This window comes from Bactrocera neohumeralis, chromosome 3 (assembly GCF_024586455.1).
Source record: "Bactrocera neohumeralis isolate Rockhampton chromosome 3, APGP_CSIRO_Bneo_wtdbg2-racon-allhic-juicebox.fasta_v2, whole genome shotgun sequence".
In the NCBI taxonomy this organism is placed as follows: domain Eukaryota; kingdom Metazoa; phylum Arthropoda; class Insecta; order Diptera; family Tephritidae; genus Bactrocera; species Bactrocera neohumeralis.
The window spans coordinates 70,435,034-70,458,303 of NC_065920.1; the positions used below are offsets into that span (position 1 = coordinate 70,435,034).

Here is a 23,270-nt window from a genome sequence, read left to right on the forward strand (position 1 = left end):
TAAATAATTTCTTCAGAAGTTGTAGCACTATTACTGATAATATGCTGTGCCAAATTTTGTGAAAATATCTTGTTAAATTAAAATGTTTTCCGTACAAGGATGAGATTTTATCGACCACTTTGCATGTTGCTATACCCTATAGTAGTCCGATATGAGTGGTTTCATTGTATGAGGAGCTTCTTATTGAGAAAAAAATTTGTACGAAATTTCAGATCGATAGCTCGAAAATTGAGCGACTTATTCGTGTATATACAGAGGGTTATGGCTCAATTGACTCAGCTCGTCAAGTTGGCCATGGATATATATTTTTTATGGGGTCTCCGATGTTTTTTTCTGCATGTTCAAACTGCGTATTACTATTCGCAGCTAACCTATTTAGCGTAGGCCGTCCAGTATCCGAAAGCTGTGACCTTGGTAGTAGCCTGAGCTCAGCCTTACCAACAGAGCCAAATGAATACACCGCAACAACAATAAAAAACCCAACAGAATGAACAAAAACAAAGATGGCTAAGACGAGGAATACGGGTCAAGCTGCCGTAGAAGCAGTAGGATACTTAGATCTCCTACACTCACCGTCACTCCAAAACAACCAGACAAAACCGGAGAAATCCAGCCTTAAGAGAAACTCCGGTCACTTAAGCAAAAATCGGTAAAAAAAAGGAGAAGGAAAGATCACTCCAGCTGCTACTATAGGAGAACCTCAAAACTCACTAAAACAAGAATGCATTACCCAAATGAGACGAGAAGAAGAGGATTCCCTTGAAAAGTGCAAGGCTATCGTGCAAAAAATGAAGATGGCGATGGCAAAAGAGAAGAACGTCAGCAGGAGCGTTAAGAACGGCACAACAAACTAGACGAACTCTCGACGTCATCCAGAGTTACCGCAGAAACTGGCTCATTGCAGAAAATGAGAAAAGGCGGGGACATCCAAGTAGACGCATCACAACCCTTGAGTCAATAACCTCGAAGCGGAGTACGACAAGTCCTGTGGAGCTCCGTGAAATAATGCGACCACGAAATGAAAACGGCGGCCAGTGGCAACAAGTTTTGCCTAGCACATGAAAACGCATACAAATGAGAAACATGGCTGCAAGTCAGAGAACAAACAATAATCCCAAACGGTAATAAGAGGCCGTGATCATAAAGCAAGCAGAAGGTAATAGCTACGTCGAAGTCTTTAAGAAGATCTTAAAAAAGAAGAGGTTAAGATGAAAGAGATCCGCAAAACAAGAGCCGAGGTCCTACTATTAGAGCTGGAAAAGGGACAGTCTTCAAAAATCAGCTTGTTCGGGGCACTCAAAACCACCCTTAACAAATCTGCAAATGTGGCCGACCTTATAACAAAAACTACTGTAGAGATCAGAGATCACGACTCAATTACAACAAAAGAGGAAGTAGCAGAGTCTGTAAAAGAAGCGCTACAGGACCCCATCGAAGACTTGGCGATAAACATAACAGCACCTAACTCAAAAGAGCAGATAAGGGCATATACTATGTACATATATAACGTCCGCGCAGAATAAAGCTGACGTACTGATGCAACAGGCACGCATTAAAATTGGCTGGATTAATTGCAGGCTGCGACTGAAAGAAAATCACAAAAGGTGCTTTCGCTGATTTGGGCCAGGGCACTTCACCAGGGACTGCAAAGGACACTATAGATGCGGACAAGATGCTTGCTTAAAATGCGGCCAACCAGGTCACAAATTAAAGAGTGCACAAAGCCCCCCTCATGCTGCCGAAGAGGCTAAACACGAAAAAGTCGACCATATCCTGGTCTCCGCAAAATATACAGTATATAGGGACTTCCAAAACAATTGAATATCTTACAGGCCAATATGCGTAGATGCAAGGCTGCTGACGCACTACTGTCGCAAATGCTTTGATATTCATAAGCGAGCAATATAGAGAGAGAGGGGTACCTGACTAGAAGATAATAACACTATCGACGCTTTATGGCTACCACCAGGAAGTAACACCGACACTGTAGACAAAGGGGACGACAATGGGTTCGGTTGGGCCAGATGCGACCCCTTCACAGTAATTAACTTGACACCAAGCGACAGCATACAAGAATTCCAAGAAAAAGCTCGACAATACTGAGGACACAGCAAGGTCTATAGAAAGTCAACTAATTATCGCCGAATATCGATTTTAATCCATTATTCCATGCTCAGAAATGTTTTTGAAAATAAGGACTCTCAAATTCTTCTATTTGATATCCATATCAATTAAATTTATTTGAAATTTATGACAGGTGGCAAGGCTGCTAAAAATTGTACGATATTAATCCATCATACAGCTATTTGTTGTATTTTTCACTTTAGATTTTTAATTTCTGTACATTGAAATTTTTAAACAGGTGGCAACTTTCAAAGTTTGTTTTAATATTATTAAGCGATGACAACCCTGCACGGAAATGTTTTTGAAAATAAGGATAGTCTTCGAAATTCTTAAACAGGTGGCAGCTTCCCAAATTTGTTTTAAAATTATTAAGCGATGGCAAGCCTGTTAAGAAATATTTTTGAAAATAAGGACTCTCAAACTCTTTTATTTGATATCCATATCAATTAAATTTATTTGAAATTTATGACAGGTGGCAAGGCTGCTAAAAATTGTACGATATTAATCCATCATACAGGTATATTTAGACAGCTATAAATGTTTGTTGTAATTTCCATTTTAGAATTTTAATTTCTAAAATTTGAAATTCTTAAATAGGTGGCAACTTTCCAAATTTAATTTAATATTTTTAAGCAATGCCAACCCTGCTTAGAAATTTTTTAAAAATAAGAACTCTCAAGACTATTCCATTAGATATTCACATCAAGTAAATTTATTTCAAATTTAGAACAGGTGGCAAGCCTACCAAAAAATAGTTCGATTTTAAGCCATCTCACAGCCATTTTTAGACCCCTACAAATGTTTTTTGTAATTTTAACTTTAGACTTTTAATTTGTGTACACTGAAATTCTTAAATAGGTGGCAACTTTCCAAATTAATGAAGTCATGCATGTAGCTATTTATACATCTTTCTTTTTTTAAATATTTTCCGTGCTTGTTGCCTTGTTTCTAGTGTTGAAATACATACAACCATACACTCACACATATTGCACATCGGCACACATGAGTGCTGTTGTTTTCCACATCCTTCTTCCGTTTGTGCAATCGTCTGCCTAGAAAACTTGGTAATTAAGCCGAGCTATGTTATCAAGCAGCAGCAACATGCACATGTGAGCACAACAACAACAACCGGCAAATGTGGCAAAGGAAATATAGCTGCCGGCCCACTCATTGGAAATGACTAGCCATGCGTAGATATAATGAACAGCAAAGCGGCCACAATAGTGGCACACAGAACAAGAACGACAACAACACATGTAAGCTAATAGCATTAAACAAAAGGTCAAGAGCATTGATGCGTAGTACAGTTAGCTCCGCACATTCGAAGTGCTCAACCTCTAAATCCAAACACTAAAATGCATATGTGTGTGTGCTTGAAATTCACTATTTTCACTTCGCATTGCGAGCTCTTGAGCGCCTTTCGGACCTTACACTTCACTAATAAGGCTTTAGTGTTGTTTTTGTTGTTGCCCCAAGTGACGTTGGCGCTAGTTTTTGATACACGCCTCAACTCAGCGCGCCTGTGTATCCGGCCCTCTCGATAATGCTGCCGTTGATGGCTTATAATTGTCGGCTATGAATGAGTTCAGTTCAGCTGAGTTGAGTGGCGTTAAAGTGTTGGTTTGGCGTTGACTTGTCTTTGATTGAAATTTAAAAGGCGCTAGGCATGGAGCAGCGAACGATTAGCTGTAACCAGTTGTTCGGCCTTTCAAAATTAGCTGTCTGGCTGGCTATTGCAGGCCGTATTTTGTTGCTGTGCGTTAGAATTGATCTTTAATTGTTGCTGGCTGAGTGTGCTGTCTCGTGACTTGTTAGTCTCTGAGGTTGGAATAATTTTGGACACACACGCTATATGCTTGGAATATGTCTGGGGTATATCGGCTTTTATTATTTTGTGTATTATATAATTTGTTCTTTGGACAACAAAAAAAAAATAGTTTTTTACTACCGCATAACTAGTTACTTTTGAAATAGTCTGTTTCTAGCTAGGCTAAAATTAGAAATTTTAGTTTTATTTTGGTTTTTCATACTCACAACGCTGAAAAGCCAATATCGAAATTATTCGAATTTTTTTCGAACTTGAAGAAATTTCCCGGAGACAAGCAGCAAAGTGTACTTGTAAAATTCAATAGAAAAGAAGTGCCTAATATGTACTTATGTACAATGTTTTTTAAATTCTTATTTCCAACTTTTTCTTTTATCAATAAGTAATTTATGCAAGAATAAAATAATTTCCCTAAACAATGAGCATTTTTTTTAAATCGCCCAAACTTCTTGAACTAACTACTTCAGAACTAGATTTGGATAGTTATTTTTGGAACAATTAATAGGTTTAATACAATTTCAAAGCTAATTAAATTAATATAAAAATATATTTCATAACTAGTCCTCAATTAGTTACAAAAGGAACAATATCGAACTAGTTACTTTAGGGACATTTTTTAATTACTTAATTCTTTTGAATTTAATTTTTTTTTATACGAAAAGTCAATATAGTAATTTAAGACAAGAATTAAATAATTCGCTCCAACTTCTTGAACTAACTACTTGAAAACTAGTTCCGGATAATTACTTTCGGAACAGTTTACGGTTAAATAAAATTTCAAAAATTATTTAAATTCATACTAAATTATCTTCGAAGGTTAAACCTATGGGCTAAAAACAATGGACTAGGAGTTAACCTTTGAACAAAACAGAACTGATGCTATTCCACAAGCAGAACCAAAATACCAATTTTCTTCCGGTACTAAACGGTACAACACTTCAGTCTATCCCCCACAGTTAAATACTTGGGGGTGGAGATTGACTCCAAATTGTCCTGGAAAATAAATATAGAAAAAAGAATAAACAAAGCATACATGGCTTACTATACTTGTAAGAGAATCGTCAACAAGAATTGGGGCCTCAAACCAAGTATAGTCATGTGGATGTATACGGCTTTAAAAAAGTAAATGTCATAAGACCTATACTTACATATGGAGAACTCTGATGGTTTTGCCAGCGCTAAACAAACAATATAACATTAAAAAATTAAATGGTATACAAAACGCAGCATGTGCGGGTGTTACTGGGGCAATTAGGTCATGTCCGACTGATGCGCTCAACGTGATCCTGCATCAACTACCAATGGACATTTTTATTCAAAAAACAGTAGCTATTTCGGCGACAAGAATAAAAGAATTGGGAGGTTGGAACCAGCAGAACTATGGACATAGTGTAATTCTAAACAAGCTCACCATTAATAAATCAGACTACATTCTCCCAAAGCTGGACTTCAATAGACACTTCCAGGTAAGGATACCATCTAGACGAGAATGGAGAAGAGACTCAATAGAAGAGGAGAATACCATCTCAGTCTATACCGACGGGTCCAAAATGGACTGCGGAGTAGGCACACACAACAGGAACAATTCTCCACTGATCTTGGCAACTCTCTCTATACGTCTACCACGCTGAACTCTTTAGTCAGGCTTGTTTTTGTTCTTCCAAATAAGTACTAGGCATAGAAAAAGCCTGCGAAGCTCTATTGGAAAACCACGGTTGAATACAATATAAAGCAACTATATTTACGGTGTGTCCAGGCGGCGCTCCTGGCCTATAGTCTTAACCCATGACAAACTCCAGCCCAGTACACAACTGCAAGAGAGCACTAAGCGCAATAAAAGACAAGCTCCAACTAAACTTAATCTGGATTCCCGGCCACAGGAACATTTTCGGCAACGAAAACGCAGACGAGTTGGCAAAGGCAGGAGCTTTCCTCAACGAATCGGAGGCGGAGATAATACCAAGTCCGCCAGGATCAATCAAAGGAGAGATCAATAGACAATTTCAACAAATTGCAAATAACAGGTGGAAAAACATCACAAAATGCGTCATAACTAAACAATTAAATGATAAAGCCAAAGCATATGACAGTTTGAAAAGAACCAACGACTTACTAAATAGGTCAAGGATAAGTATTTACAGAGTAACAGCTACCACAACAGGGCACTGGCCATTTGGGAACACGCATCCTATGCCCTACAACGACATCTGCCGCGGCTGCGGAGTAGCAGGGAACAAGGAAACAATCTTCCACAAATTTCTCTGTGAATGCCCAGCTCTAAGACAGATCCGACACAAAACACTTGGAATCCATTTATAGCACCAAACCTTGAATGGATTACCACTAAAAGCATATCGGACATAAAGTAGTTTCATCGAAAAAAAATTGGTTTGAAAGAGAAGGTGAAACGTCTTAGCAATAACAAATAGGTTCTACGAACAGTGCATCAAAATGGCACATCAAGTGTTAATTGAGCCCGATAGGGCTGCACTCCTACCTACCTACCTACCTACCTAAATTATCTTTCATAATTTAAACAGTTCATAACTAGCCATGAACTAGTTACAAATCGAAAGTAGAACTAGTGACTTTAAAATCACTAGTTTCAGTTTTTTTAAATCGCCCAAATTTCTTCAACTACTACACAAAATTTATAGTTATTTTTGGAACAGTTAATGGTTTAATAAAATTTCAAAACTAATTATATTAAAATAAAAATATATTTCATAACTAGTCCTCAACTGGTTACAAAAGGAACAATATCGAACTAGTTACTTTAGGAATATTTATTTAATTTTTACTCATTTTTAAACAAAAAAATAATTTGTCGAATACACTGTCTAACTTAGGGATTTTGAAAACTAGTTCCGGATAGTTACTTTCGGAACAGTTTATGGTTAAATAAAATTTCAAAAATTATTTAAGTTCATACTAAATTATCTTTCATAATTTAAACAGTTCATAACTAGCCCTGAACTAGTTACAAATCGAAATAGAACTAGTTACTTTAGTACTAGTTTCAGTTTTTTTTAATAAAGATGATAATTTCAAAAATTTTCTGAAACAGTTACTTGAATCAAATCTTGAACTAGTTACTTTGGGACCTGTTTTTGTTTTGTAAATTTAAAATTTTACATATGGTCTCAAATCTATTTAATAGACCGAATTTTTAACTAAAATTACATTGTCTTTCTTAACTAGTTGTCAACTAGTTACAAAAGGAACAATATTGAACTAGTTATATTAAGTCCAGATTTTATTTAATTAACTATTTTGAATTTCAGATTCCATATTTTTTTTTAACGAAAATTAAATATTTCTTATTGCTATAAAATTCGCTATAATGAGCGCTGTTCGGTAAACAAATGGAATTGGAAAATATGTAAATTGAACAGATATTTTTTTTGTGTTAAGAATATGACAAGGTGATTCATTTGCACTTGATTTCAGAAATTCTGTTGGAAAATTATTTCGTAGAAAAACACAATTTTTCTCTGATTTACATAATTTTTTCACAAAAATTTCGCTTGAATCGCGCACACACTCCGCAAAAACAAAGAAATCAAACAAAGCAATACGTTGAAATGGTATTTTTCTGAAAGACAGGCACATCATTAAGATAATAATGTGTCAAAATGAAGCGACAGACAAAGGGTAGACTGATATGCGAATGCAGAGCGGAACATGGTTGCTGTATTGGCAATGAAACAAAAGCAAAGCATTGAAACAATTCTCCGAATTCAATGGAATAGCAAAAACATGAATAGACAAAAGAAATTATAATGAAAAAGAAAAACACAGGAAATTCGCCATTAATGGTTTGAGTAGTGCAAATTATTCGGCGCGTGTCATTAGCAAGATACTAATTTGTGAAAACATTAATTTCTGTTGAATACTGGTAAGGGAAGTTCGTGTTATTTCGGTGAGAAATTTTTAGTAATATGTTACTGCTTTTATATTTACTGCTAGGTTTTTTTTTTAGTTCAGAGAAAGGCGTAAAAATTACATATTTTATCATAAGTTTGGAATCAACACATTTTTCAACGCTTTTAGTCTGAATTCTAAAAGAGTTTGCAGTTTTAATACTCATCTCAATATACCATAAGTTAGAAATAAATTTAAAGTTTCTATGTTTTTTCTTTTAAAGTAGGAAACTTCGATAAGGATCACACTTTATGTAAAAAGTTATTGTTGTCTGGATTATGAACGCTGTAGTAAAAGTTTTTGTAAATATCTGAATCAAGGACCCGCATAATTCAGCATTTATAAAAAAAAAAACACAAATTACAAAGTCTCCTAGTTGTTCACACCATGCTTCGCCACTGCGTATACGTAATTATTAATTCATGTGAATTACAATTTTGCTTCCTTAAATATTATTTCGGGTATGGGTGTCACCTAATTTTAATCAATTGTTGCGAAAAAACTATATAGAGGAATAAATAATAATTTGTTTTTTTAATTTTTATTTTTCAGGATTGCCACCTTTTATAAAACGTTGCGTTGCTGAAAAGCTTTCGTCTGACGTATCAGTACGGATGAGAGGTATGTAGTTATTGAAAACGATAAATACAAAAATGTTAAAACCAGCGTTGCACGTTTTTAAAAATTTATAAAAGTTTATGTAAGTTTAAATTAAAAATACTAAGGGAATAATTATTTACATAAGTCTCGCCATAATTTTATGTAATATTGAAAAAAATATTTTTTTATTATATTATTTTTTACAGCGTTGACACTTTTTACTTCTATAAATCCTTTCAATTCTTGAAAGCTCCCACTGGAGATGTTAGAATTTTTAAAGGGGTAGCGAAAGCCAGGGTTGCCACATTTAAAAAAAAATATAAAAAATTAATGTAAAGTTAGACCGAAAATGCTATGAGAATAGTAATATAATTTTATGTGAAATTTCAAATAAATATTTTTTATTATATTTGTTACAGGGTTGCCACTTTTTATATCTATAAAACTATTAAATTCTTGAAAGCTTCCATCGAAGATACATATAAGAGTCTCTAAAGGGGTAAATATTGAAAATGATGAATTCAAAAATGTTAAAATCTAGCTTGCCACATTTTTAAAAATTCATAAGATACGGTACTAAATAGTTATTTAGGTGTCACTATAATTTTATTCAAAGTTGCAAAAAATAAATAATTGTATATCCATTTATGGTAAATATACATTCATATATGGTAAAATAGTTTCTTACGAGGTTGCCACCTTTTTCCAAATAAATTTGGCCACTTTTAAATGGATTCTACTTAGATTTCAGAACCTCTAAAATCTGAGTTATTGAAGAGTATAAATTCAGAATGGCTGAAAAAAAAAATAGCTACATTATTCATAATGAAACGAAACATTATTCATAATGAACGAAAGTTTTCTCAGAACAATTTTTTAATTCTAATTTATTATTATATTATTATTATTAATTTATTATTTATATTTATTATATAAAAATCTTAGTCCAATTAATGTTAATGTTAATGTTAATGTTAATGTTAATGTTAATGTTAATATTAATGTTAATGTTAATGTTAATATTAATGTTAATGTTAATGTTAATGTTAATGTTAATGTTAATGTTAATGTTAATGTTAATGTTAATGTTAATGTTAATGTTAATGTTAATGTTAATGTTAATGTTAATGTTAATGTTAATGTTAATGTTAATGTTAATGTTAATGTTAATGTTAATGTTAATGTTAATGTTAATGTTAATGTTAATGTTAATGTTAATGTTAATGTTAATGTTAATGTTAATGTTAATGTTAATGTTAATGTTAATGTTAATGTTAATGTTAATGTTAATGTTAATGTTAATGTTAATGTTAATGTTAATGTTAATGCTAATTTTATTTTAATTTTAACTCTACTTTTATTTTCAATTATTTCTAATTTTAAGTTTGATTTCAATTTCAATTGTAATTTTAAGTTTAGCTTTAGTTTTAATTTCAATTTTACTTTTACTCTTAATTTTTATTGTAATTATATTTTTTTGTAATTTTAGGTTTATTCTAATTTTAATTATTATTTTAAGTTAAATTTTCGATATTTTTATTGTGCTAATCTGACCTTAATACTCAAAAACTTCCAATTTTCAATTAAATTTTCACATGTCACTTCTTAATTTGTAAATTTAGGCAATTTATCTTCTGTCTCAATGACGACGATACTTTGTTATTGTTCTTGTGGAAAACTGTCATACTGCACAAAATTATTAAACTGCAAATTACTCTGGACACTTAATGTCACTTGAGTTGCAATAAATTGCATATTTGTGCACAGTTGATTTGCCGTTAAAATACTAAATTGAAATAATTAAAACAAGCAAGTTGATTCAAATTGAAAATCTCCAGAGGAATGCACAGGGCGTATACGTAATGTTTTGCTGGCATTGAAAACATACCATATATTGCGGCGCATAGAAGAATTTTGGTGACAGCAAAAGCTTTTACCAAATCTCTCAGACAAACACACACAGAAACAAGTAAATTAAAATGCATGTGTGTGAATGTCTGTGTGCATTTATGTAATTATAGTTGAAGTGCCTTGGCAGCAATTGCCTTTTTTGCCACACTTCCGAGCTCACTTATTTATTAATTCATTTTGTGGCTGGCACTGCATTCACCTTTGGCATTTTAAGTACTCATTGCATTGAGCAGCATGTGCACACACACACTCACGTAAACTTACATATATGTGTAAATATATTACATTACGCTTTTGCTATTTCGCTTATTCATTCGCTCTTTCTATCTCGCCTTGAAACAAATGCTACTGATGGTTATCTACCGTAATGACTGCCATTTCATTATACTCACCGATATGAAGACCTCCTCGGCCTGCTGCAGTATGGCCACACGTGACCAACCGAATTTTTTCATTAATTTTATACGTGTCGGATTGTGTACCGTTGCGGAGGGATGTGTGCGAAATAGTGTTGGAAAGCGACTGCGATCCGAGAGTGCCGGACTCGAGGCACCATAGCAGAGCTGAAATACAGTAGAGAAGAAACATACATATATTTTAAATCTGTGGTGCAAGCGCATTGTAAAATGTGTGTGTGTGTTAAATTGTGGTCGAAAGTGGCGAAAAACCACAGAAAATGTTTTTGTTTTTTAATTTATGTTTTTTATATATAAAAAAATTTAATAAAATCTTCACGTATCAGCCACTGCATATGTGTTGTTAATGCGCTTGAGTGCGGTTGCTTCGTATATAAATGACATTACTCCAACTCTGTGCTTTTTGCTCTTACGAATTCTCTTTCACCTCTTTGTTGGCTTTGGTGGCTGCACTTGGCGCTTTTTTTCACGAGCAACCACATTGTATATTTTGTGGCCAAAGTGCAGTTAAAAGATTTTCAAGTAATTAATTTTGTTAGACACAAATGGCACGCGTGTGCCTGTAGGGAAAAATTTACCGCAGCTGATTTTTTTAGAGTTTCGTTTCGTTGGAGAATCTTGGTCTTTTTTCTGTTACTAAAGAAACAATTAGCTGTTTTAAGTAGTTTGAAAATTATTTTATACTACTCCGAAACTAATTACTTTTGAAGTAGTAAATTTTTGTGTAATATGAGACTAGTTTGTATCGCATTACTTTTGATTGGCTTATCAAAGGTAACTAAAATTTTTTTATGAGAGTACTATGGTGTTAAAAACTATTTCTTACCACCCCAAAACTAAATACTTTTGAACTAGTATATGTTTTTGAGTAATCTGAAACTAGTTTGTATCGGAATAGTTTCGGTTGATTTCACAAAGGTATTTCTATGGGAGTATTATAGTCAATAAAACTTTTTTTTACCACCTCAAAACTACTTACTTTCGAACTAGTATATTTTTAAGTGTTCTGAAACTAGTTTGTATCGGATTAGTTTCGGTTGCGGTTACAAATGTAATGAGAAATATTTCTTCATACTCTTAAATTAATAAATCTTTCTTTATACAACGCCAAAACTACTTTCTTCTGAACTATTTTTATATTCTTTTGAACTACATATTTTTATATAAACCTTGTTTTTATTGCGTTTAAGTTTAGGTTCTGCTTATCAAAGACATAACAAATAATGTTTAATACTCTTCAACGATTAAAACTTTTTTCTACTATATCGAAACTAATTACTTTTGAACTAGTATATTTTTATATAGTCTGCAACTAGTTAGTTTCGATTTAGTTTAGGTTGTCATAACGAAGGTTATTAAAAAAATTTGTCAAAACTCTTAAATCATAAAAACTTTTTATACTACCCCAAAACTACTTACATTGCCACTAGTCTACTTTTAAAAAGGTTGTTTCACAAAGCAATAAGACATATTTTTTACTACGATTTATTCATTAAAACTTTTTTATGTTACCTCGAAACTAATTACTTTGACACTAGTGTATTTTTTTGTAGTCTGAAACTAGTTTATTTCGGTTTGTGTTAGGATGTGGCTACCAAAGTGATAAAAAAAATTATTTTGTTACATTTTAGTCATTACAGCTTTTTTATATTAACTCGAAACTAATTACTTTGAAAAAATTATATTTTTACGTAGTCTATAACTAGTTCATTTCGGTTTGGTTTATGTTTTGGTGGCTAAGGTGATGAAAAATCATTCGAATTTATTGTGAACTTGAAGAAATTCTCGTTGATAGTTCTAGTAAAACTCAAGAGAGAAGGGGTGTCAAATATTTATGTATATACATATGTACGTACATTAATTGCGAAATTTTTATTTCCAACTTTTCTCACTAACAATAAACATTGGAAATTTCTTTTAAATTCTCCCAAATTCTTGAACTAAGTAGTTGAAAATTAGATCTGGATAGTTACTTTCGGAGTAGTTTATGGTTTAATAAAATTTCCAAAATTAATCAAAATAATATAAAATTATGTTTCATAATTTTAGTTGTTTATAACCTTAGGAATAGTTTTTATTTATTTTTTCAATTTTCAAATGATTTCCAAAATTAGTTACTTGAACACAACACAGAGCTTCTTACTTTTTGACCAGTTTTATTGTATAAATAATATTAACATTTTACTAAAATTTATTTAAAATCCTTTATCATTCTACTTGGTTTAATAAATTTAAAAAATTTCATTAAATTAATTTTAATCTATCTTTCATAATTTGGTTCAGTTCATAACTAGTTCTGAACTAGTTACAAAAGGAACAATATCGAACTAGTTACTTTAGGACCAGTTTTTTATTTCATTAATATTAAAATATTATATATGGTTTCAAATTCATTGAACAGACCGAACTTTTCACTACAAAATTTTCTTTAAAATCCTCTATTATACTACTTGATATCGAATTTTCAGAGCTTCAGCTCCTTTCATATGCTCGAACGTTTCCCTCTCGCTAACTTAACACGCTTATTCAAGTGCTTTTTACTCATTTTTTTAATTATCCTGTAACTTGCATATGCATTTTATCTCATTAGCACTAAGCTACTTAAAAAGGCTTCCGCTCCCAGTCAGCGTCCATGCGCTTGGAATATGACAGTACTGTCCCGCAGGTGATACTCCGGCGCACATATGCACCTCCATTAGCCTTAATTAGCCCGCAAGCTCAACCGACGGGGAGACAATATGAAGCAAGGATAGAAGATAGAGCAAGGAAGTTGGCGAGAACATATTTAATTCCGGCGCAAATGTAATTATATTCTTCGTTTTGGGAGAAAAACAATTTATTTTAATTCCGGTAATTTCTTTTTCGTCTATTTGTAACAATTAGTTAAGCTGTGGCAATGTTTTAAAAATTATGTGTCTACAACACATTAGACCCCGTCGGTATCAATTTTTAAATTCTGAGGAGAGCAAGCATCAACGAGAGTGAAGAAAATTATATTGCTGTCATGGAGAAATGTCAAATATTGGAGTAATTTTAAAATGTATTTCGATTTTGTTGAGTACAAAGGGAGGAATTAGGAAATGTGTCAGGAAACTACACCTCTGAGGCATCAAAGTGCTGATGCTTTTTAGCTAGTTATCTAACCTCTAGTTTAAACCTTCCTACCTAAATTGGATGATTCAAAATCTGCGAAATTCGAATAACATGCTAAAATATTCTGCTGTCTTTAATAAGTAATTGCAGTCGAAGATTTATTATTGTAATTTATTTTTAACTTGTCCTGACGATTACTTACTTAAATTTCTGGTAGTAAGCTAAATAGAAGCAGGATCTTCTTTAAATAGAAGGTCTGGTAAAGGTTACGTTAGGTCGCAAAGGTAACTTTCACAATGAAGCTAACCTACGATCCCGCTTGGATAGCTGTGAGCTCAGGTTTGAATCACTAGATCTTTATAAGTGATCACTATCAATCCTAGCTGCTTTGTCAGCTTCGCTAAAAGTGTGACTGTCAAGATTCTAAATCAAGAATCTCAATCCGGCAAAAGCTGGACATAAAAGTGTACACATAATGAAAGAGATAACATAGTTAAAATTCCTCTCAAATTCCATGTCGACAAGAGCAGAGTTCGAAGAATTAAAACTCCGTTCTCACGACAGTCACGACAGTCGAGTCTACGTAACTGGAACGGACTCGGATTTTTATCCGGTCAAGGACTGTCAACTCGGCAGTTTCTCTGGCGTTACAACAACTACAACAAGAATTAAAACTCCACGAGCTCTATGAAGTGCTGGATCATACATATTGTCCGAATACATGCAGCGTCTTCGACTACGAGAGTATTCAATACAGTACCAGAAAGGTAGTAAAAAAGGTAAAGGGAGGCTTCTTCGTCGAAATAGACCAACAGTAGTATTGGATTACAACTGTCGTTTCGAAGCATGACTCACTTTTGTAACGGCGAATGAATGCAAAATTCGTGACTCGGTGCAAAGCTTCAATCAAAAAATACCGCCGACTTCGAAATAAGGTGCCCGAGTGGATTCCAAAACGGTCTTTAGCTCATTTGGACGAAGAAACATTTCTGAAGAAATGTGAAACGTTTCTCTCGAAAGTTTTTATTTAATAACCGAAGCGTATTCAAATATTCTCTAATTCAAGTTTTAAATCCCTACATCAATAACATTGAAACAAAGTGTGTCCTGTTTAAATGGTGTTAAGGACAGAAGACAGAACTGGATATGTTGTATGAAGTTTTTAAAAGGAAGTATATACGTTAGAGAATAACTTTCACATTCGTAGAGCTTGGAAAAAGTCACAGAGGTATTGCTGGAAACAGCAAATCCGACGAGTTTTCTATATACCATAACTTGAACTCTGTTTCACCTGTTTCTGGAACGAGTGTGTACTCTGTTTCACTCTTGCACTTTTACTTTGAATCCACGGATCTCTCGTGAGCTTGGCAACAAATAAAACTTGTACGGGTAAGACAATCTTCTAGTCCAGTACTTCTAGTACTTATAGTTCAAGGTTCATGTCACCGCTATGAAAGGTGTTAATACTGGATTAAGTCTAATAATCTCACCAGCGATGAGCCTAAATATATTGTGGAGTTAAAATTTCAGTATGCGAGGTCAGGAGAAATTATTAAAATACTTTCTGCTGAACTGTTCTGTTTTTGCCAGACTGAAGTTGAAACAACTAGGAATGAACTTAGGGAGTTGGCTGCATATTTTTATAAGGCTCTAGTGATCCATGTGTAGGAGTTTTGGGAATTCATAAAGGAGCAAAGTTCAGAACTGTCTGCCTTACTTTTGTTGCGAGGATCAGCTCAACGGCCTAACATAGCAAAAGTCCCATCACCTCAATATCGAATTAAGGTGTACGAAGATTTTTCTAGAAACAAAACTGGCAAAACTCCTTTTTGAGATAAAATAGAATGTGTAAGGTCACATTTTTACAAAGACAGCAGACCCCAAAAACCAAAAAATCGATATATAAGCTTCAAATTCCAGATTTTGTGCTTTGCCAGACTTTATTGCCAAATTTTCTGCTACGCAACTCAAAAAAATATAATCTGCAGTTGATAATCTCCACTGATTATTTACGCTTTCAAAGATGCTGTAAACTCAGTTGCTTCACCGCCATTAAAGCCAAAGCCAAGTCTAAACTGTCAACCGGGAATTGAGCAGAAGCAGTGAAACGTAAAGCTATCGGGCTTTATGCTCTGCGCCAACAACAAGTACAAGTAAGGCAAGTGATTTAAGCCAGAAAAAGGCAAAAATAATGCAAGAAGACAGTAAATAAGCAAAAATCACAGACACACAGACACGCATACAATCGCAAACCAGCGCAATGGCCAGTGAGCAATTCATTGCCTTCTTATTTGCTGCACACATGCTGTATACATTTTTGTTGTTGTTATTATGCTGTTGGTAGCTGTGTGCGCTGACATTGCAATTGTGCCATCACCGTTAACATCTGATTCCAACTGCGACGCTGGCTGCCGCTGACCGCCGTCGGTGCAGTCAAGCAAAGCGCAACAAGCGAATATACAACGGTTTGTTGTTGTTGTTGTTGTTGCATTTGTATTGCTGCAGACAGCTGTGTGTCAGCAATAATGTTAGCAACGCATCATCAACATTTGTCGACAGCAATAAGCATTTACAATGCACATACACACACACACATCCATCCACATACATAAAAGGGCCGAAGCTGTGCGAGCTTTTGTGTGATTTGCTCAATCGCATTGTGCTTGCGGAGAAAAATCGCAAATGAGCGCAAATATTCGGTTGTACAAAGTATACCGTTAGCAGTGTGTGAATGAATTGAGAAATTTCAGGAAAAAACAGGTACAAATGATGCTGCTGATGTGTGTGTGTGCTCCTTTCAATTTTCCACTCTGCTGCTTGTATTGGGAAATTGTTGATGGTGACCATGTAGGAAATAATATAATAATATAGTGTATATATGTGTTTTTGATATTTTAAAAGTAGTTAACTTGAAGTAAGCAAAGATATCTGAACTAGTTACAATAGAGTCGAAATGCAAACTAGTTGGTAACTGGTTATTTTTTTTTACTAGTTTGTAGAACATTTTCAAAATATAGATAATTTATTTAAATTTGCCATTAAATTACAAACTTTGGAAATTTTTTTTTATGGAAAATTTTATTTAAAATGTTTTATATTTTTTTCCTTTGAAAATTTAATTATAGCCATTATATTAAGAAAACTATACACTAAATGTGTGTATAAAACAAAAGTGAATAATATTTTTTATAATTATGTGGCAACCCTAAAAACTCCAATGATTAATTTTTTTTAATTTAAATAATTTTTTTGACATTGGCCGAGAAAAAAAAATTTAGAGATGCCATATGCTTAAGAAAATACCTTGAAAGTTTTAAAATTTAATTTTTTAATGCGAACTTTGTTTTATTTTAAATTTTATTTTTAATCGTTAAACTAAATTTACTTAAAATTTTTGTATGCATTTGGAGAAAAAATATTTTTAGGGATGCCATGCTTATGCTTATAAAAAATGTGAATTATTAAATGTATTTTTTATAGTAAAATAATTAAAAGTTGACTATAAAATAATATCTTAACTAGTTTCAATTGATTAGAAAAGCTAACTAGTTAATAAGTGATGCTTTTGTTCCTAGTTTAGAGAAAAAATCCACTTTTAAAGTGTAACACAATAAATTTAAATTTTCATGGATTTTTTCCAAAAAAAAAAAAATTAAATCGTATTTCATTTATTCAATATTTTTTCATTTGAAATCTGAAATGGATTTTTAAGTGATTATATTAAAAAAATAATAATAATAATGGGTTGTCAAAAAGGTTATATTTTTATTGAATTTTTTTTTATTGACAAAAATGAATTTTTGATGACTCAATACCGATGCTAACTATGCCGGTCTCTTTCGACCAAAATTTTATCGCAAATTCCGGAGCGTGGCGCATCTTCGACCACCTCTACACCAGAACGAAAACGTTGAAACCATCGTTGTGCGGTGGATATGAAAACTGTATCGGGTCCATAAACTGCACAAATTTTATTGGCGGCTTGAGATGCATTTTTGTCTTTATCGTAATAGTACTGTAAAATATGCCGTATTTTCTCTTTATTTTGCTCCATGTTTGCGACATAACTCACGAACGACTTAAAATTCAATCAAACACGTGTTAGCGAAATGAGCTTTCCAAAAAGGTATAGCATGACCCGATGCGACAAATAAAACTAGAACTACGCGCTTTCAGCGCAACCATTATATAAAAAGATGTTTCTTTTATGGGACGAGGCTTAAATATCCAGTTCCGTAGCGTCCAGTCTATAAATTTTTTTACAGGTCATACATAAATAAAATTAAAAAATTTATTTTTTTTTAATTACATAGCAACCTTAAAATTTTAAATTTAATTTTTTTTAAAATACTTTGGCAACACTAAAAATTTAAATATTGTTTTTTAAACTAAATAATTTTTCTGTGAGATTAATTTTATTCGACATTTGGAAAAAAAATATTTTTAGAGATGCCATATGTGTATAAAAATATCTTGAAAATTGTGAAATTTGTAATGGGTATTTGTTCAAATTTAAAATTAAAATTTTTATCGTGAAATTAGCTTCATTTTAATATTAATTTTTTTGAACTAGTAAGGAGATGGTTACAGTTTATCTAGTTACAAATGAATATTACTTCGGACTGGTGAGAAATTCGGTACATTTAAACTAGTTAAACAAATATAAAGCAAATATTTTTAGAACAAAAATTAAAAAAAAAATACACAATGTTTAGTTTTTTTTATTTTTTCAAGTGGAAGCAGCATTTTTGAAATAAAAAAATATCATTTAATATTATAAAAAATTGTTAGCACAAAACAATTTTTACATAAAAAATGTTATGTTAATTTCGGAAGTTAATTATTTCCTGCAAGCCTCTTTTATTCCGCTCTCTATGTACATAAACATATGTCTCTTTGTGTGTCAATATGTAAACAAGTTAATTTTTTGCCCAACATTGTAGCAGCAACAGCTGTTGCCAATTTTATTTTGCAATTTACAAAGTTGTTCCTGTTCTCAATTACCAAATGTCGTCCAATTTTTGTTTCTGTTGTTTTGTTCGCTTTTTATATTCTTTTTCATTTTTTTTCTTATGTTTGCAGCAGATGATTTTGTGCTTCGTGCTTTGTCGTTCCTCCATTCTGTTTTTTGTTTTTTTTTTTTGTTTTTTGATGCACTTTAAGTACAATGACTCGATTTGCGTTTTACAAATTGGTCCTGGAGGATATTGCATTTTTTTGCTGAAGGCACTGTTATCGCTGATACGTTGAGCATTTTACTTCAATATATGTACATATGTACTAAGTACATGGTACATTATGTACCTGAACATATCTATGCAAGTGATTAATTTGTGCTTTATGGAAAGTATTATTCATTGTACGGCATGCTTACTGGGTAACCCATGCAAAAACTCCGTCAGATTTCTTAACTATTTTTGGTAGTACTACAAATAACCATATTTCTGGCCCCGGCGCAGTCGATCAGCCTCAACCCATTTGGGGATGTTTCCTTGCGGAGGCTGAATTCACCAACAGTTGCGTTAAAGATACATTCTTTGCACACCCTGGCGTTAAAGTCGCCAAGCATGATTTTGACATCATGGCGGAAGCAGCTCTCATAGGTGCGCTCCAAGCGCTCATAGAAGGCATCTTTGGTCACATCGTCCTTCTCTTTCATCGGGGCGTGGGCGCAAATCAGCGATATGTTGAAGAACCTCGCTTTGATGCGGATTGTAGCTAGACGTTTATTCACCGGAGTGAATGATAGTACTCGACGACGGAGTCTCTCTCCCACCACGAATCCCACACCAAACTTGCGCTCCTTTATATGGCCACTGTAGTAAATGTCACAAGGACCTACTCGTCTCTATCCTTGTCCCGTCCATCGCATTTCTTGGACGGCGGTGATGTCAGCCTTTATTTTCACGAGGACATCAACCAGCTGGGCAGCGGCACCTTCCCAATTAAGGGACTGGACATTCCAGGTGCATGCCCTAATATCGTAGTCCTTATTTCGTTTGCCATGGTCGTCATCAAAAGGGGGGGTCTCTCATCCGAGGCAGTTGGCAATTGGCAAGTCCCAAACCCAGCTCACAACCCTGTGGAGGTGATGTTTCGCCTTCTCACTTTAGCTCGCCTTCAAACGGATGCTCTTAGGCTACCCAGAGGATACTTGGTCTAAGACTGGAAGTCGTGAGCTGCTTGAGTCATATGTAAAAGAATCGTTTCTGGCCACTCCCAAGTGAATGGCGATCCGAGAACTTTCCTCACTTGCGTGAACTTCTACACATGACTCCAACCTCCTACTGACATAAAGATACATGGTAAAATGTAGACTTAAAATTAAATTTATTTTGAAAAGAAGTTTTTTTTTGAAATTAACTTTATTTTAAAATTTAATTATTTCATATTATATATAAAATATATATAAAATATTTTCAGGTATGACATACGTACATATGTATGATTATAAAACATGTGGGAAAAAAAATATAAAAAGTTGTATGAAGAAATATTTTGTGAAAATCTTGGATGTTAAAAATGCTAACTTTTATAAAAATTTTCTGTCAAACTTGAAGTAAAAGCTATATTTTGAATTCTGATTTTTTTTTTTTTTTTGAGAAAAATATTTATACAGATGGCATATATTAATAAAATATACATAAAGAATTAATTTTAGGATTACAACAAATTATGAAAAATGTGATAGCAAAAATGTTATACAAAAACAAAAAAATGTTGTAGAAAAAAAATGTTTATTAAAAATTTAATGGCTGGAAGACTTTTTTCAAAAAGTATATTTGCAAATATTTTCTTGAAGCTTCCCCAAAGGCACTTACAAAGCGACTATTATACGCTTAGCTGGCATAGTTTTTGATTTACTGTTAACTACCACAACTTCTCTGCATATTTCGGTGCAACAACTATTTTTTTATTATATTTTCATAAAAATATTAAAAAACAAAATTTCACATTTTCTAGCTCACTGCTTTAAAGCAATGGATGGCGGTTATCTGCAACTCTTCTGCTGACAAATTAATTTTGTGTGTGTGTGTGCGTTTGTCGCTTATGCGTTTGTAGGCATGTGTCACCTGTCTTCGCCTGCACTTCCGCTCGCCATTGGCCATATTTGTTTTTAATTAACTCAGTAACGTAAATATTGTGGCGCTGCCATTATTTTTAACACAAACAGCCACGGAACAAAGGCAAAACGAGTAGCATACTATAAGCGCGAATAAAAAACAACAACAGCAATAACCATCATCAATCTTGTCAGTGGCATTTATCGCCGCGTCGTTACTTTATGCTTCGTGTTTCCACATGCATGTGTGTGTATACGCCGCGTTACCGTATGTGTGTGTGTGCGATGGCAATTTCCTGCCGGCAGCGATAATTGCAAGCAATTATTTGTAGATCACACTTACTTACGCACATGTGAGTATGTATATTTGTGTGTATAATGTTATATTTCTGGCATATGTAAGTAGGTATGTATGTATGTGTGTATGTGTGTATTATATTTAATTTAATTTATTTATAATTTTTACTCACCACTATTAAGTTCCACATTTTCGCCGCCTCTGCCACGGTGGTGCAGACCGTGCTGCAGCCGGCTAGTAACATTAATTTTTGTGGTCTATTATAGAGTAGATTGTACATAACGCTAGCGCCCAAGCCGGGCTCACACTGCAATGAGAGAGAGAGGAGGTGGGTGGAAAACAAATTAGTTGATTTAAAACATTTCAACAAAATACACATTAAGGAAAATTCAATTACTTAAGAAAATTAACTTCTCAACTTCTCAATTGATTATAAAAAAATCGAAAAAAATCGAAAAAATCCGATAGATTGCTATGTATTGCTCAATTATTAAATAAAATAAATGTCAAACTAAAAAATATATTTTTCTTCATACTCCTAATGAAGTTCTGCATCCGAATTCATCACTGAGATTAAAAACCAGAAAACATATTTAATATGGCTCCTTCAAAGCAAAATAGTATTTTTTTAAGAATGGTTTAGAAAAAAACGTACATATATAATTTTAAGTTATGGTCAAGAATTTAGTTTTACTTGTATTATAAAACTAAGAACTTCCATTATCTTTTATCAAGTGACCGCCAAGACTTCTTCTTCTGTTTTATTGGCGTAGACACCGTTTACACGTTTATAGCCAACTTTACGACAGAGCGCCTGTGGTTCTTCCCCTTTCGGAGATTTCAAGTATAGCCAGGTCCTTCTCCACCTGGTATTGGCAGTATTCGCCCTGACCATAAATCTTCCGCAGAACCTTTCTCAACTCTGAACGTCGATTCATCAGATGTTGTCATCGTCTATTCCTCTTTACCATATGCAGGACGGGAATAATAAGTACTTATTGAGTTTGGTCTTTGTTCGTCGAGAGAGGACTTTACTTCTCAATTGCATTCACAGACCGAAGTAACACCTGTTGGCAGGAGGATTTCGAGATGTTGTTGTTGCTGTTAATGCTGGTTCCAAGATAGACGAAGTTATCTACAACTTCGAAATTATGACTGACCAACGGTTGCAGACACAAAGAAGATGAACAGTAGACCTTGATAGATAGATTTTTGATTTAACAGTTCGAAAAGAGTTCGGTCGGAAGGATTCCGGAGTGCACCACATCTCGATAATCGAAGAAAATGATCAACATAACCTTACTTTAGACCTGCTTTGACATAGTTTTTCGGCTTCGGGTCACCTTTGGCACAATATGCGGCCTATTGATCGTCCGTTTCTGGATCGTAAGCTTATATCCGAGACTCATCGCTAGTAATAAAATGTTTCATGAGAACCGGATAGTTGGAAAGCATTGTTTCACAGACGCTTACGCGACACTGTTTTTCGAAAATATTGTGTGATTTTGGAACTAATCATGCTTTCACTTTTTTTGGGCCTAAATTATGTTTCAAAATGGTTTTCACTGATCTTTCCGAAATTCCAACGAGGCTAGTAAGATCTTTGACTGTTATTCGTTTATTCTCGAGCGCCAAATATTTTGTTTTATGGACGTGTTGATCATCAGTTGATGTTGACGGCTGTCCTGGACGTGGCTCGTCGCCAAAGCGTTCTCGATCCTCTTAATTCATACCAATCAAAAACACTTAATTTTCGTCCGTACTCTAATCCTGCAATCATTTTTCATCCAAAAATTAATTCATTCCAATTCAGAGAACAGCAACCGTGCACAAATAATCGTCGGCAACTCGACATTCATATTCGCACATTAAACTAAATGGCCAGTCGGCGTGTTGACAGACATTTAAAGTGCGCAATTTTCATGAATATTTCTATAATAACCGTTAGCAGCGCTAATATGCCCATTTAAAACTGTTATTCGAAACTGGCAATTTGCCGCTACAACAACAAAACCA

At 33.7% G+C, this 23,270-nt stretch overlaps 1 protein-coding gene across 1 annotated transcript in view; it reads right to left on the reverse strand.

Moving 5' to 3' along the window:
• Positions 1-23,270, reverse strand: part of LOC126753024 (gamma-aminobutyric acid type B receptor subunit 1) — a 499,314-nt gene that overhangs the window by 131,002 nt on the left and 345,042 nt on the right. Inside the window, exons 3-4 of the mRNA XM_050464123.1 lie at positions 21,427-21,561; positions 10,777-10,947 (exon numbers count right to left, since the gene is read on the reverse strand). Coding sequence (XP_050320080.1) covers positions 10,777-10,947; positions 21,427-21,561 — 306 coding nt within the window. The remainder of the gene's footprint in view (positions 1-10,776; positions 10,948-21,426; positions 21,562-23,270) is intronic.